Source organism: Oreochromis aureus, linkage group 3, assembly GCF_013358895.1.
Source record: "Oreochromis aureus strain Israel breed Guangdong linkage group 3, ZZ_aureus, whole genome shotgun sequence".
NCBI lineage: Eukaryota > Metazoa > Chordata > Actinopteri > Cichliformes > Cichlidae > Oreochromis > Oreochromis aureus.
In genome coordinates this window covers 20,028,669-20,043,103 of record NC_052944.1, presented here as the reverse complement: position 1 = coordinate 20,043,103, position 14,435 = coordinate 20,028,669, and the positions used below count along the sequence as shown (strand labels likewise).

Genomic DNA, 14,435 nt, shown 5'->3' with positions numbered 1-14,435 from the left:
AACCAGAAATTGTGCGACTGTTGTGGTTTTTTGAGGGTTACGATTATTAAGGGTACTGTAGCATGGGACTTTAGCGCCATCCAGTGTTTGATAAAGCACATTGACGCACAGAGATAATTTTCTTTTTACCAATCCCATGGTGTCGTGTTTGATCACCAGGTTCAAACACGACATTCAGAGAAGGCATAAAATATCTAAAAACATAATAAAACATAAAAAAAGAAAGCCCTCTCTAAAACGATGGGGTTAAAACGAACGTTTATTGCTTGGTATTGTCTGAAAGGATGTTTAAAATTCTGAACTTAGTGAAGTAATGGCTTTGTTTCATATCATTCATACACAATGTAGGCTATACTACAATACTCACAACCCCGGAAACCACAATCTAAAACATGTAGCAATATCGCGCCTGAGTTCGACCCACTCACACTACAGATAGCAAAGTGTTCGATTTGTGCAACAGGTGGCTCCGTGGCGCAATGGATAGCGCATTGGACTTCTAGGCATAGACGTAGACATTCAAAGGTTGTGGGTTCGAGTCCCACCGGAGTCGCATTTTCTTTCCCCTTCTGGAAAACTTCGGGCATGGCTCTAGTTACCTGTATAATATACTACTCCATGTCACGATTGTCAATCGTTTTTTTTATTAGAAAAGAATTGTGATTATTAAAAACACCGCACTGTTTAATTGCCTCACGGAAAATGTCTAGCTTTTTTCCTCCCAGGTGCCTTCCACTAACATGTAAAGTCATTGTTGGTAGAATAAAGTATTAACCGTAGTTACTTAAACTGCAAACAGTGTAGCGACTGTTGCTGTATAAATGAATTAAATGTGTCAAGATACTTAATGCTAAACGTAGCTAGCCACAGCTGCGTGTTTCTACACGGAGACCCAGCAGTGTTGCACCGGGTGTAACCAGCGAGCTAACGTTAGGCTAGTTAGATGTAGCTAGCTAGCTTTAGATATTTGTGTGTGTACGCAGCTGTAGAATGAACCTTATACACGCAAATATTGAGGGGCAGCAATAAAACGTGTTGCTGTCACTTCGTTTTATAGTCGCACTATTGTTGCCGTCGACGTCTTCGGTCTGTTTGTTTGCCCCATTAGCTGCCTTGTGTTGGTCTGTTAGCCTCCTCAGCTAGCCACAGTGTCGTATGGGTATCAGAGTTAGCAGTGACTTCACCCGGCTGCTGGTTGCCTGATCTTTCATTTTGGACACGTCAAGGTAAACATTTAGCCATCGGCGAGTTTGAAAGCTAGCTAGGGATGAAGCCAGTGTTTAGCAGTCGCTCTTCTTTGCAGTGCTTTTCAAATATGCAGACACTAGCTAAATAACTTGGAACAATCGTGTCAGATTGAGTTTATTCACTTTAAGCTCCTATCAGCGATGAATTGTTGTTACTGAGACTGTCATTTATCTTAACTGGGGCTAATGTAGGCTAACCTCTGTTGTCAAGTTCGTCGGTATGTTGAGATTTATCCAGTTACTGTTGTTAAAACCTGTTGTTGTTATTTTTCTGTTTGTCCCTTTAATTATTAAACTACTGTCATTCTTCCCTAAAAGAGAATTGGACTGAATTAGACTCAAATCTGTTAACTCTTAATATTTAGACTATTTATCAGTAAGAAGACAAAATAACACTAAAATGTTTTATTCACAAGTCAGTTCCATCTTTATTAATACCTTCATCAGGCGAAAATAATAATTATTTTTGGTAAAACGTGTCAGGAGTAGTCGGTATGTATTGATTTCTCGGCCGACCTTTGACCTGTCATTCCACACTCAAAGATCAGTGTTGACATTCATTAATGATCAATATTAAAGGACTTCAGCGTGGAAGTAGGGCTGAAGTCAATTCAAAGAAGTTTCCTGGTGAAATTGTTTGTGTTTAAGAATGTCAGAAAATGTGAATTTGACTTCACACAGTTCAAGCTAACATTAAATTTGGACCAGTGGTTTAAAATCCAGGGGTATCCAGGTGTTTCATATATTAAGGTTATAGAATAACAGTTAAAATTTACTTTGTAGACACTCAGTGAAGTAAATTTTTGCAACTTTTATTTAAAAAAAAGTGTTCTGTCCATTTTTGAAACAAGTCACAATACTAAGACTGTATTTATATTGCACCTTTGAAAGCAGAGGTTGACAAATGACATTGAGAGCTGGAAAAGAAATGGTAATCAGAAGATGAATGAAATGCAAACATGTTAACCAGAAGGCTTCACATCAGGGCCTAAAAAAACAGGATGAAAGCATGTGATTTAAAGCAAGACGCTGTTTTTGCAAACTTAGTCCTCAGCCAGGTTGTTCTAAACCCAGTGCACCAACACTGCGAAGGCAATGTCAGTTAAATTGAAGCCTCGCCTGGGGAACGTCGACAATGGCCACACCTGAGAATTCAAGGAACTGGCTCCTAATTCATTCACCAAATCACCCAATCAGCCAGTCTTGTTATGTAAATGATAAAACTTTCCATCTTCCCCTCAAGGTCCCTCCAGTCTGTAGCTTAAGTTTAGGGGGTGTGATGTCAGAAGCCAAGACCCCCACTCCCACCCCTCCTGGAGACACATACAAAGGATGGGTGTTCAAGTGGACAAATTACATCAAGGGTTATCAGCGGAGGTGGTTTGTGCTGAGCAATGGGCTGCTGTCATACTACAGGTACACCTTTCCGTTGAACACTGGTATAGTTTAAGGATATTTCTCTTTTCTTTTTAGTTACTTTTTATTCCCAAAGTCAAATGAGGCTCTTCTGATTATTAGGACCCAGGCAGAGATGGGTCACACGTGTCGGGGCACCATCAACTTGGCTACAGCTACTATCACTGTGGATGATGCCTGCAACTTTGTCATCTCCAATGGAGGGACACAGACATATCACCTGAAGGCCAGCTGTGAGGTGGAACGTCAGCGATGGATCACTGCCCTGGAGCTGGCCAAAGCCAAGGCTGTCCGCATGCAGGCGGAGTCAGGTAAAACAGACAAAGGGGAATTATTTAGTGCTTCTGTACATATTTACACGCATGGCCACTTTGTTAGGTACACCTTGTGTCTACTGGGTTGGACCCCCTTTTTTATTTGGATAAGTTTTATTTCTTCATGGCACAGATTCAACAAGGTGCTGGAAACGTTCCTCAGAGAATTTAGTCCGTATTTACATTATAGCATCACATAGTTGCTGCAGATTTGTTGGCTGCATGTTCCATGATGTTTAACCGCATTCTAAAGGTGCTCTATTGGCTTGAGATCCGGTGATTGGAGTTCATTTGAGCACAGCAAACTCATTGTCATGTTCAATCAAAATGTTTGAGCTGTTTTGAGCTTTGTGACATGCTGAGTTATCCTGCCAGGCAGTGTACTAATCAGAAGATGGGTGCGCTGTGGTCATAAAGAGTTGGACATAGTCGGCAGCAGTACTCAGGTAGACTCTGGTGTTTGAGTGATGCTCACTTGGTCCACTCTGGGACCCTTAGTAAAAACACCAGCATCAGCCTGAACTATTGAATGTTGCAGCAGAAAATCAAGTCTCATCAGGTCAATGTTTGTCCCAATCTTTGATTAGCCAGTGTGAATTGGAGCCTCAGTTTCCTGCTCTTAGCTGACAGAAGTTGCACTCGGCCTGATCTTGTGCTGCTGGAGTCCATCTGTATGTGATGTTGGACCTGTTGTTCTTTCAGAAAAGCTCTTCTGCACACCTTGGCTGTAAAGAGTAGTTATTTCAGTTACTGTTGCTTTCCTGTCAGCTTGATGCAGCTTGACACTTTCAGAGTCACTTAAATTGCCCTTCTTCCCCTTTCTGATGCACAGTTTGAACTTTAGGCAGGTCACGTTGACCAATCCTAAATGCACTCAGTTGCTGCCGTGTGATTGGCTGATTAGATATTTGCATTAACAAGCAGTTCAACAGTGTACCTAAGAAAGTGGCTAGCAAGTTTATTTATTGTAAATAATCCATGGCAGTAAGTATGAGAACTTCTTTTTTTAATCTGATTTTTTTCCTTTCCTTTTGTTTGATTTCCTAACAGATGACTCGGGTGACGACTTCCCTTCATCGTCACCACGCATCACACAAGGTGGTGGATCACAAAATTCAGAAGTCCAGTCTGCTCTTAGAACCCTGAGCAACAAAGTGGAGGATCTGAGCACCTGCAACGATCTGATCTCAAAGCATGGCTCTGCCCTACAGAGGTTAGACTTGAACCCATTTTGCCTTGCTCTTTGCTTTAATCCTCAGGCAACAGTCTCACACATGCCTCGTGTCTCTACTACTCTACTATTTGGGGGGGGCAGCTCTAAATTTGAACTTATAATTCTGTAGGTTTGGTAAATCAGTGCCATATTCAGATGTTTTGTACCATTTGCAGAAGAGCCCTGTTATATAATCATTGATGTGTAAATTGACTACATATTGTCCAAACATCCAAAGTTCATATTTTTTTCAGGTCATTAGCTGAACTGGATGGTTTACGTCTGACTGGAGAGGCTGGGGATAAGATTCGCCAGGTCACAGAAAGAGCCACTCTGTTCCGCATCACCTCTAACGCCATGATCAATGTAAGTCTGACATTCTTCTTTAGTATGTTGACCTCTGCGTTTTTAATATATAATGTATATACCCCAGAGAAGAGTTTGCAAAAAGTGTTTCAATGTTATGCTCCTCAGTCGTGCCGAGACTTCTTGACGTTGGCACAAACTCACAGCAAGCGATGGCAAAAGGCCCTGCAGGCTGAGCGGGACCAGAGAGTGAGGCTGGAGGAGACTTTAGAGCAACTGGCCAAACAGCACAATCACCTCGAGCGAGCATTCAGAGGGGCTGCACAGGCTAATGCTAGTCCAGACAATAAAGGTAAGTTGTGACCCTGACAAGATTACAATGGAGGATTGATGCACATGTCTATTGAGATTCTACAAGAGTGTAAGTCACTGCTTTCCAGTTTTTATTGTAATACCAGCACTGATTTTATAAATCTTACTTCCAACCTCCACACAATAATAAGTAAAAAGAGTAAACTAACCCTGAAATAATAAAAACTAAACTAAAACTAACTAATTTTTCAAACAACAAACCTAAACTGAAATATGAAAATCCACTCTGGGAACAAAATGAAACTAAACTGAATTAAAAACCAAAAGTCAAAATGAAATGAAAATAGAGCTAACTGGAAAATACTAAACTATAATGACTCTTATCAGGTACATGTGATGTCCAACTCTTTCAAAATCAAAGATGTGGGGCTACCAGCTGTTTGCATTCGACTTCCTGCTATTAGAATAATACATATCCAGAGTTATCAAATTAAAGTTTGTTGAGATTATTTCTGAACAAAACTCATTAACCTCATTTCCCACAGAGATATTTCTCAGTAGTAATCCAAGAGCCGGTGAAAAATTTCATTGGCTTTTTATCAGGGGAGCCAGGGAAATGCTTACTCCTGGGTGACCAAGATTTTCTGTGGCTGACATACGACAGGCCTTGTGATGAAGCACTTAGCAAGAAAAATAGAATCAAGCTGTGAAACTAAAAGAACATTATCAGTTTCAGATTCATTAAGTAACAGTAGCAGTAATTAAGTGATTCCATGTAATCAGATGTGAGGAATTGCAACTTTACTTCCTTTTTTTTTTTTTTTTTTAAAGACATGTTATATGCTCTGTGTTACATGTTGTTATCATTGGTTTTGTGATACTTGGAGAATCATCTTTCAGTTTCTGTATACAGAAAACTTAAATGTTTGTTTGTGTTAAGGTGCTGCTGGGCCAGGAAAAGGTGAGGCCAGCGATGAGGATGACGACAATGAGTTCTTTGATGCCATGGAAGAAGCCCCCGAGTTTATCACTGTACCTGCGGACCCCCAGTTTCACAAGTTGGTATCTTTCCCTTTAGCTGCCTGTACAGAATAACCTCTCATGTCTCATGGAGTTATGTGGGGGATTTACCCAAGACTTTGTGTGTGGGTTGTCTTTGTTTTTATATATTTATACCACTTCCTTGTATCACATTCCAGTATGTAGTTTTCTTAAGTCATTCACATTGTGTAGTGACAGATTGATGTGTGTGTGTATTATTTATTTTTTTAAACCTCTCTTTCCTCTTATGTCAAAATACCTGATTATCCAATAACCTTTACGTCACTGACAGAATGTGTTTGCTTTTTGTGATCTCTTACAGAAGATCAAGCAGTAGTATCAGCGGCCTCAACAGTGAATTGTGTGCAGATGATCAGTCGGTAGGCCTTATTCTGTCTGAATCATTGAAATCTTATAATGCTGAATCCCATTGTTTAAAATAACACAGTCTGAGTGAAAAGCTGCAGTAGGACGGGTGTTGCGTGCATTCATTATACATGATTTTGTTGCTATGGTAAAAATCCAAAACATTTTAGCACCGACCTCTAGCGTGTTATATTGATAAACGTTTCTGCTTCTTAGCTTAACGAGGAGCCTCTTGCGATGAACCAGGAGTCCCCCTCCCAGGAGCTGGTACCCTTAAAGAAGAGGCGGACACGCATCCCAGACAAACCAAACTACTCCCTCAACCTTTGGAGCATCATGAAAAACTGCATCGGCAAAGAGCTGTCCAAGATCCCGATGCCTGTAAGGATTTCATGTTCTTACTGAATGTCCAGTCAGAGTTACTGAAAGCTTGTTGTTTTGTGTGCCTTTTAATGCCCCTCCTACCCCAAGCTAAAAACACATATGAAATATGCTTTGTGTGTGTTTACAGTAAAAATGTAAAATCTCTGAAAAGCTAATCGCATCATTAAATGCCACCGCAGTGCCTCCAAAAAGTCTGGCAGCTTGGGACAGTTCAGTGTGACTAAATTGGAGCTTAGATACTGATCCCTGTCCTTGTTCATGTATGGGGTTGGCAGCGTTCTGGGAGAGTTTTGAAGATCTTTATCGACAAATCTGCCCACATCAACTTTTATTTATTTGTGAAATACACTGTAGGTTACTCGTGAGATGTGGGTCAGCAGAGTTGTCTAAAATGAGCTACCATCACGGCTTTTTATAAGAGTCCAGACAAATGGATTTCTTTAGACTGATCACTGCTGAGATAAATGATCACACGCTTGATTTGGCTTTGTTCTGTCAACTTATCACTGTCGTCATGTTGCCCTGCCCCCACTCTTTATAACAATAAAGACTCTTGTCTCTGCCACATTACAGAGATACTTTGACATTGACACATGTTGACTTCCTGTAGCTTAGCAAAACTACCCGCCAGGTTGCTGCTGACCCATCTATGGTTGTGGTTTAGAAAAAGGCTTGGGTTTTGCTTTAGCCAAATGCTAAAATAGCAAATTTTCAGAAACTGTAAATATTAAATTTCAAATGAATACATTTGTGTTAATTTATTTATAAATGATGTGTAATAAATCTTGGCAATACAGGTTTTCTGTTAAAGCTTTTCTATTTGGTTGTTGCAAACCATACCAGTACCTAGCTAACAATCTACACATATATACATTTACTAAAGTGACACTGCGTGTTTTATACTTTTTTAATATCAGTTCAGTGTGAGAGTCTGTACTTTGCTTTGTGGTCATTAACCATTGTGCTGATTTCACTTCATTAACTGTGTGTGTGTGGTGGGCCTCGCTCACATTGAGTGTAGCAGAATGGAGACAGATGGATATGTTGACAACAACTCTTTAGGGCACTGAAAGCGTAATACAAACTTTCCAAGAAGTGAAGAGGGAACACAAACCTGACCACAGTTTGTGGTTAAGTCACAAACAACTGCAGCAAGTGTGAAATGGCTCAAAAACTGCTGACTCTTTGCTATTAGCTTCCTCTGTGCTATGAAAGCTCCCCCAGAAGGAAGCAGTGGCCTGCTGCCGATGCACACAGGACAGTATAGAACTGAATTGAACAGATCAGCCTTGTGTATATCAGCCTGTGGTCACTTCTACCCAGTCTAGCTTTTTGAATCAGGTTCAGCCCCACATCTCACCCATATATAACATTCGTCACTGGAATTAATACATAACACAAATATAAAAGTAAATTTCAATCATTTTGCTTTCTAGGTTAATTTCAATGAGCCCATCTCCATGCTGCAACGGTTGTCTGAGGACCTCGAGTACCACGAGTTGCTGGATAAGGCCGCAAAGTGTCAGAACTCTTTGGAGCAGATGTGCTATGTGGCTGCCTTCGCGGTGTCTGCCTACTCCACCACAGTCTACCGCACGGGAAAGCCTTTCAACCCTCTGCTGGGAGAAACATATGAGCTGGACCGCAAGAGAGAAAGCGGCTACCGCTCCCTGTGTGAGCAGGTGAGGGAGGAAAAAAGAAACAAGAGAATGGAAGGTTTTCAACCAGGAAGTGAAACTCAAGAGAGAGAGATTGAATGGCAGGAAGGAGAAATTAAAAAAAGAAAAAAAAAAATCCCACTGACTCGGCATTAGGAGAGAATTTTGCTTCCTTTTTCTGTGCACTTGAGATTGCACATGCTACCAGGGAACCAGAATTGACGTATTCTAACAAATCACATCAGAAAATTTATATTATTATTTTTTTAATATAATTTTTTTTCATTAAAAAGTGTTACATTTGTGCCCCTTTTGTCGTAAAATACACGAACCTAAAACAATCTCAAGTCGTTGGTTGGTGTGTGTGTGTGTGTGTGTGTGTGTGTGTGTGTGTGTGTAAAGGCTTAAATTGTGTTGGTGATGAGTAGTGTAATTGGATTTAAGACTTACAGTGGGGGTTTTGATGCCTTGCTGCTGTATACCATGATTCTTCATGTCACATGTCAGATTTATGAGACTAAATGTGAGTCACATCTATTAGGGATGACTCAGGCCTACAAAGAATAGGACATGACCTTTTGTTATATCAGAAAATCATTTTCTCTTTCCAGGTGAGTCACCATCCACCTGCTGCTGCACATCATGCAATCTCTGATCGTGGCTGGACCTTGAGACAAGAAATCACAGTTGCGAGCAAGTTCAGGGGGAAATACCTCTCCATTATGCCTTTGGGTAAGAGGCAAGCTTGTTTAGAAAACAAAGCATACCATTCTTTCATAGTGTCAATGACAAAAGATGTACACACAACTATCGTCAGAATTTATACGTGACTAAAGAGTACCAGCCCACACCTTTCTTTAGTAGAAACATGAAACAGTAATTACTGATGAACAAAGGTTTTGCTTTGCTTTTTTGTTGTTTTATTTTTCTTTTCTTCTTCACAGGCACAATTCATGCAGTCTTTGAGAAGAGCAATAATCACTACACATGGAAGAAAGTTACCACCACGGTGCACAACATCATTGTCGGAAAGCTTTGGATCGATCAGGTGAGACGCTCGGGCACATCGTTGCAGTGCCACAGGGCCTGATCTGCAGAGGAGGCAGGGATGAAGAGCAAGAAGATGATTTGTTATGACACTCGTAACAAAGAAAAATAAACATTGGTTTTTATAGTTAGACCAGTGATTAAATAACTGGCTGATGGTAAGTCCTTCATTATATTTAGAAAAAAAATCTTGTAAAACCAGCTTTGCCATGACATGATTGACATGATGTCCTTTATGGGACAATAACAAGTTCTCATGCTAGTAACATTAACAAAGAAGTGACCTTGAATAGAGTGACTAACGCCTTTTATCGCTTCAGTGATCCAGAATGACATTAATTTGCAGGGTGGATAGCAAAAACAACACACACAAAGAAAACTTATGAAAAGGTTTACTTCAGCACATCGGTACACTTGTCTGATCTCCTGCATGTACATTAGTGCACGTGTTAGTCATCAGAGATCTGCATAACTCATTCGGTAGACTCAGGATCTTACTCTGTGTGTTTGTATGTGTTACCTTGTATTTTATTTCTTTGTAAAGTCTGATTTGTTTTTTATTGGTTAATAGCACAGAGTTCACGTGTAATGAAATCTGCTCTATAAATGAACTTGTCATGGCCAGTTGCCGTCATGTAGCATTAAAAATCCCTATTTCTTTGTTTCCAGTTCTTATTTTTACTCTACAGATAAAAAGTAGACTTAGAGTGCAGCATTTTTACTTGAGTGTGAAGTAAAATTTTTATCTAGTCGATATCATCCCCACGTGATCCCCCTCCCCCCTCACTGTGTATCCCTGTGTTTCCCTTCCAGTCTGGTGAGATAGACGTAGTAAACCACACCACCGGAGACCGCTGCCACTTAAAGTTCGCTCCATACAGCTACTTCTCCAGAGATGTAGCCAGAAAGGTGAGAAAGATGGAGAAGACTTGAACAAATTTAGTCTTTTTTTCTCTGACTTGCCTCAAAAGAAAACCCACACACATTCGGTGCATCAAGTTTGAAACAATAGACAAATTTTAATATACAAGCTTTTCTTTGCCTTTTTATTACATTATTTGATTGTGTTAGCTCTTTTACAGTCTCCAGTTGCCTTATTTTGTATTTTTTTTAATGCTTTTTGCTTCCTTCTGACAAAAAGTACAAACCTTTAGCAAGAAAATAAAACATCTTATGGTGTGTTATGATTTTAACCAAACTGCTGTCGTAAAATTTGTCCTTGTGCTTGATGGATCATGATGCTCCACTCTTCTGTTGGCTCTCTGTGGTAACCTGCCCTCTCTTCTGTTTTCAGGTTACAGGTGTGGTAATGGATAAAGATGGAAAGGCACACTACGTGCTGTCGGGCACATGGGACGAGAAGATGGAGTTCTCCAAGGTGATGCAGAGCAGCCGAGGAGGCGAGAACGGCACTGAGGGCAAACAGAAGACGGTCTATCAGACCCTTAAAGCCAGAGAGTTGTGGAGAAGAAACCCTTTACCGTAAGTGCTGTTTTAAAAAGTAAAACTGGGCCGTGCTGCATCAGTTGCGATTTAGAGGCGCACACACACAGCTTTCTGAAGCAGAAATAAACATTAGACCTAAACATGGTTGGCATCAGTATCAGGGTGTAGTTTTGTGTGACTGAAAGCGTTGTTGTTCTCCGTCATCGTCCTCAGTGATGGAGCAGAAACCATGTACTACTTTACTGCCTTGGCCTTGACCCTGAACGAGCCGGAAGACGGAGTGGCTCCCACGGACAGCCGACGCCGGCCTGATCAGCGCTTAATGGAGGAAGGTCGCTGGGACGAGGCCAATGCCGAGAAGCAGAGGCTGGAGGAGAAGCAGCGCAGCGCCCGCCGTGAAAGAGAGAGGGAGGCCGCAAGCCAACGCACCTCGAGTCAATCAGAAGAAGGTTAGAATCTAACTTGTTTGTGCTTCACTTTTTCTTTACTCCTCTCTTCTCTGCATGGGGAAAATCATGGAACCAAGGGGTAAAAAAATTCTCTGTGATCCCCTTTTGTCTTCCAAAAGCTGTCGATGAGGACTCTCTTACTGATCCCTCCTTGAAAAGCAAGTATTCCTTTTTCTTTTTGTTTGTTTTTTTCTAAATCTCTTAAACTGTCAACACCTCATGTGTAGATTTTGTGTTGCTCTAGTGAGAAGCTCATTAACCTTCTGGGGGTCTCTTTTTTTTTTTTTTTCCCCTCCCCCTCCTTCCCTCTCTTTCAGGCGCACCTCACGACAACTACCTGGCACTTTGGTTCGAGCGCTGCGAGGACCCAATCACAGGTGAGGAGATTCACATCTATAAGGGAGGCTACTGGGAAGCTAAGGAGCGCGGGAGCTGGGAGAACTGCCCCAACATCTTTTGATCTCGGCATTGACTGCAAAGTGCCGTGAAGAGACTGACCATCAAAGGCCTGCTGTTCCCCTTCTCTGACGGCTGCTCCCCTCCAGTCGCTCTCTGTTCTAAGAGATCTCCAGGATGGTCACTGCTGTCTGATCCACAGGGAGAGCAGGGTTTTCTCTCCCTCGTCCCATATTTGGTTTCCCCCTCGTTGCTGTCACATATCTGAGAGGACTGGAATGAAAATTTCTTTGCTGTATGGGTGCTTTTGTTTTTTTTCTTTTGTCCCGCTGAGCATGGGTGGGAGGATGTGAAACGAGCAGTGCTTCCAAATCAAGTTTGCTCAGTCTTTTCAGATCATGAGTGTTTGATTTGAGGTGATTCGGGTTTTGTTTTTTGTTCTTTTTTCTGTTGTCACCCATAGCATTGTCTGCTTTGGTAATAACTCTAAAAAAGGTGGGGCGGGGGGTAAAACCTGATTAATATATACATTTATAGACAGGTATGATTAAAAGTAATTTTCATGAAACTGTCAACTGGTGGCCTTCAAGACTTTAGCAAGTTTTCTTTTGTTAATCTCTGATTTAGTGTCTTAACGTAATGAAGTGAAGGTTGTAGCGTGTTCGTATGTATGACTGCTTATCTGCTCTTCCATCACTTTACAACAGGGCCGCTGTGCTGTGCAGTGTGCTTTAAAAAAGATGACCTTTCACACTATCATGTTTATAATTAGGTTATTTTTTTCTTTATCAAGGCCTTGTAGGAAATATGACAGTGAAAATTGTAGTGTGGCTACAGGGCCTAAAAAAAACTTTATTTGCCTTAGAAATGAAGAACCTGCACTTACTTGTATTTACGTCCCACCTGACTGGATACGATATTACATTTGCAGCGGGTTTCTTGTACAAAATATGAAGACGTAATTAAGAAATGGGGGGGAAAAAAATAAAATTGTTGCAGCATTGAGAAAATCTCACATTATAACTGTTTACTTTAATAATAAATAATAAAACTACCCCTTTTTTCACAATGCTGGAATAATATTTTGACATTTTGTTAATCAAGTGAACGGTAACCAAGTTTACTGTAATAAAAAAAAAAGCAAAACAAAACAAAAAAATGGTTTTAAATAGTGCAGGATACTTGCTGTACTCTTGTATTGACTGTAAAACAGACAAATGAGCGAAGAAAACAATTAAAAAAAAAATACATGTTCATACATATGCAACTACATTTTGACACCAAAAACACAGGATATATGTATGTGAGTGTGTGTGTGTGTGTATGCATTTCATCATTTTGTTTGTTTGTAAGTGTACTTAAAAAGTGAAGAATAAAGAATTGAAAATCATTGCAAATAACTGATTTTATAAATGTATAGAAATTCATATTGTAGTAGTAAGGTAGACTTTTTTTCCCCTTGTATTTTTGGTTCCTCATAATGTTAGTAGGCTGTCTTCATTTTCCAAAAGGGAGTTTCAGTACTTGACTCAGATGGGAGAGGGACATGGCATTGTTCAGTATTTTGTATTAACTGAAAAAACTGAAATAAATGCTCTAATGTCAAACAGTACCTTTATACTGTTTTTCTTAAATCTGCATTTCCAGGTTATCAATCTTAAGGTTCACTAAATCAGTTTTTAAAAACACATTGATACATTTTTTGGACTTTAAAATGTATATTATCACAGTGGATTTTAAATGAAAGGGGATGTGACTGAAGTGCACACTGTAAGCTTTAAGTCTGAAAGGCTTTAACAACATTATTATAGCCCAGCACTTTGGGAAAAAATCCTTTTGCAGTCTGCAGAGATTTCTTAGGCTGAGCTGCTCAATTAAGAATAAACCAGATCGTTGATTTGGCCGATCCTGAAAGTGTTTTTGTTTATTTGGGATTCTCAGCCCAATGATGCTGCTTCCACTTGCATCTCTTTGAACTTTGTATTGAAAGTTCCAGTGAACAGTGACCATACACTAGTTCCACACTTGGACTCAACTCCAGATCTTTTATGTGTTTAATTTGTAAAGAAATAATACAGAAACAGACCTCATTGGGCCATGAAATTGCTGGTCAGTCAGTTGACCAGGTTACTTTTTAAGTGTTTAAGTGTTTTTATGTGTAAGGCTGTAATTCCTAAACAAACCTTTGCTAAACCTTTTGAATTAAAGCTCAAAGTCTCAGTTCAGTCACAAAAAAGTGAACATTTATATAGTTTATCTCGATCTGTATACAGTATACTATATAATGGAAAAGCCAATTACACGTAAAGGTTCAAAATTAAAGTGTGAGTAGCAGATTAGTGTATTTCACAGGTCAGCACTGAGTACATTATCTGATAAATAACTTGTTTGAATGGAAAAATTGCGCTTTGCCACAGGGATGCCTTTATATAGTTTGTCCACTAGAGGGTGCTCATCACCACATAATGAGCCAGAGGATGCAGTTTCCTGCCTCAGAATGGGTGTGTGTTACCATGATTAAAACAAATGAATCTGGACTTTAAATGCCCTCTGAGAAAATGAACCAAATGGACCACTTATTAACAAAACTAGTATATTTTCATTGTAGTGCTGGTGGGAGGGGGTAAAAAAACAAACAAAAACAAGCCACATGTGGGGGTTTTCCTGCTTTTGGAGTTTTCATGTACACTTCTTACACTTTTCATCACCTTTCACCAACAAAAGGTCTTTTCTTTAAATTTGTCCAATATATTTGTAGCGTGACAATTATCTGTCCCTTACCATTTGATCAATCGAAATACTTTGAAGCGCAGTTCTGGTTGAGCTACTTTTACAATTAG

General features: G+C 40.1%; 1 protein-coding gene and 1 non-coding gene across 4 annotated transcripts; both read left to right on the top strand.

Moving 5' to 3' along the window:
* The first annotated feature begins 465 nt into the window (after nucleotides 1-465).
* trnar-ucu lies at nucleotides 466-553 on the top strand. Its single transcript is given in 2 exon segments — nucleotides 466-502; nucleotides 518-553. It is a non-coding gene; the product is annotated as a tRNA-Arg (tRNA).
* Nucleotides 554-874: 321 nt separating this feature from the next.
* Nucleotides 875-13,207, top strand: LOC116310407 (oxysterol-binding protein 1-like). 3 transcript variants are annotated; one of them, XM_031727181.2, is made up of 17 exons: nucleotides 875-1,226; nucleotides 2,491-2,663; nucleotides 2,766-2,974; nucleotides 4,028-4,190; nucleotides 4,445-4,556; nucleotides 4,665-4,848; nucleotides 5,749-5,866; nucleotides 6,172-6,229; nucleotides 6,432-6,596; nucleotides 8,036-8,281; nucleotides 8,869-8,989; nucleotides 9,202-9,305; nucleotides 10,118-10,213; nucleotides 10,599-10,786; nucleotides 10,964-11,199; nucleotides 11,319-11,357; nucleotides 11,517-13,207. In XM_031727181.2, exons 2-17 carry the CDS (start codon nucleotides 2,527-2,529, stop codon nucleotides 11,657-11,659), a joined length of 2,319 nt encoding a protein of 772 aa, XP_031583041.1. In that variant the 5' UTR covers nucleotides 875-1,226; nucleotides 2,491-2,526; the 3' UTR covers nucleotides 11,660-13,207. The 3 variants fall into 3 exon arrangements, with proteins under 3 accessions (XP_031583041.1, XP_031583043.1, XP_031583042.1); XM_031727182.2 differs by lacking the exon at nucleotides 875-1,226 and adding an exon at nucleotides 1,278-1,465; XM_031727183.2 differs by lacking the exon at nucleotides 11,319-11,357.
* Nucleotides 13,208-14,435: the final 1,228 nt, after the last annotated feature.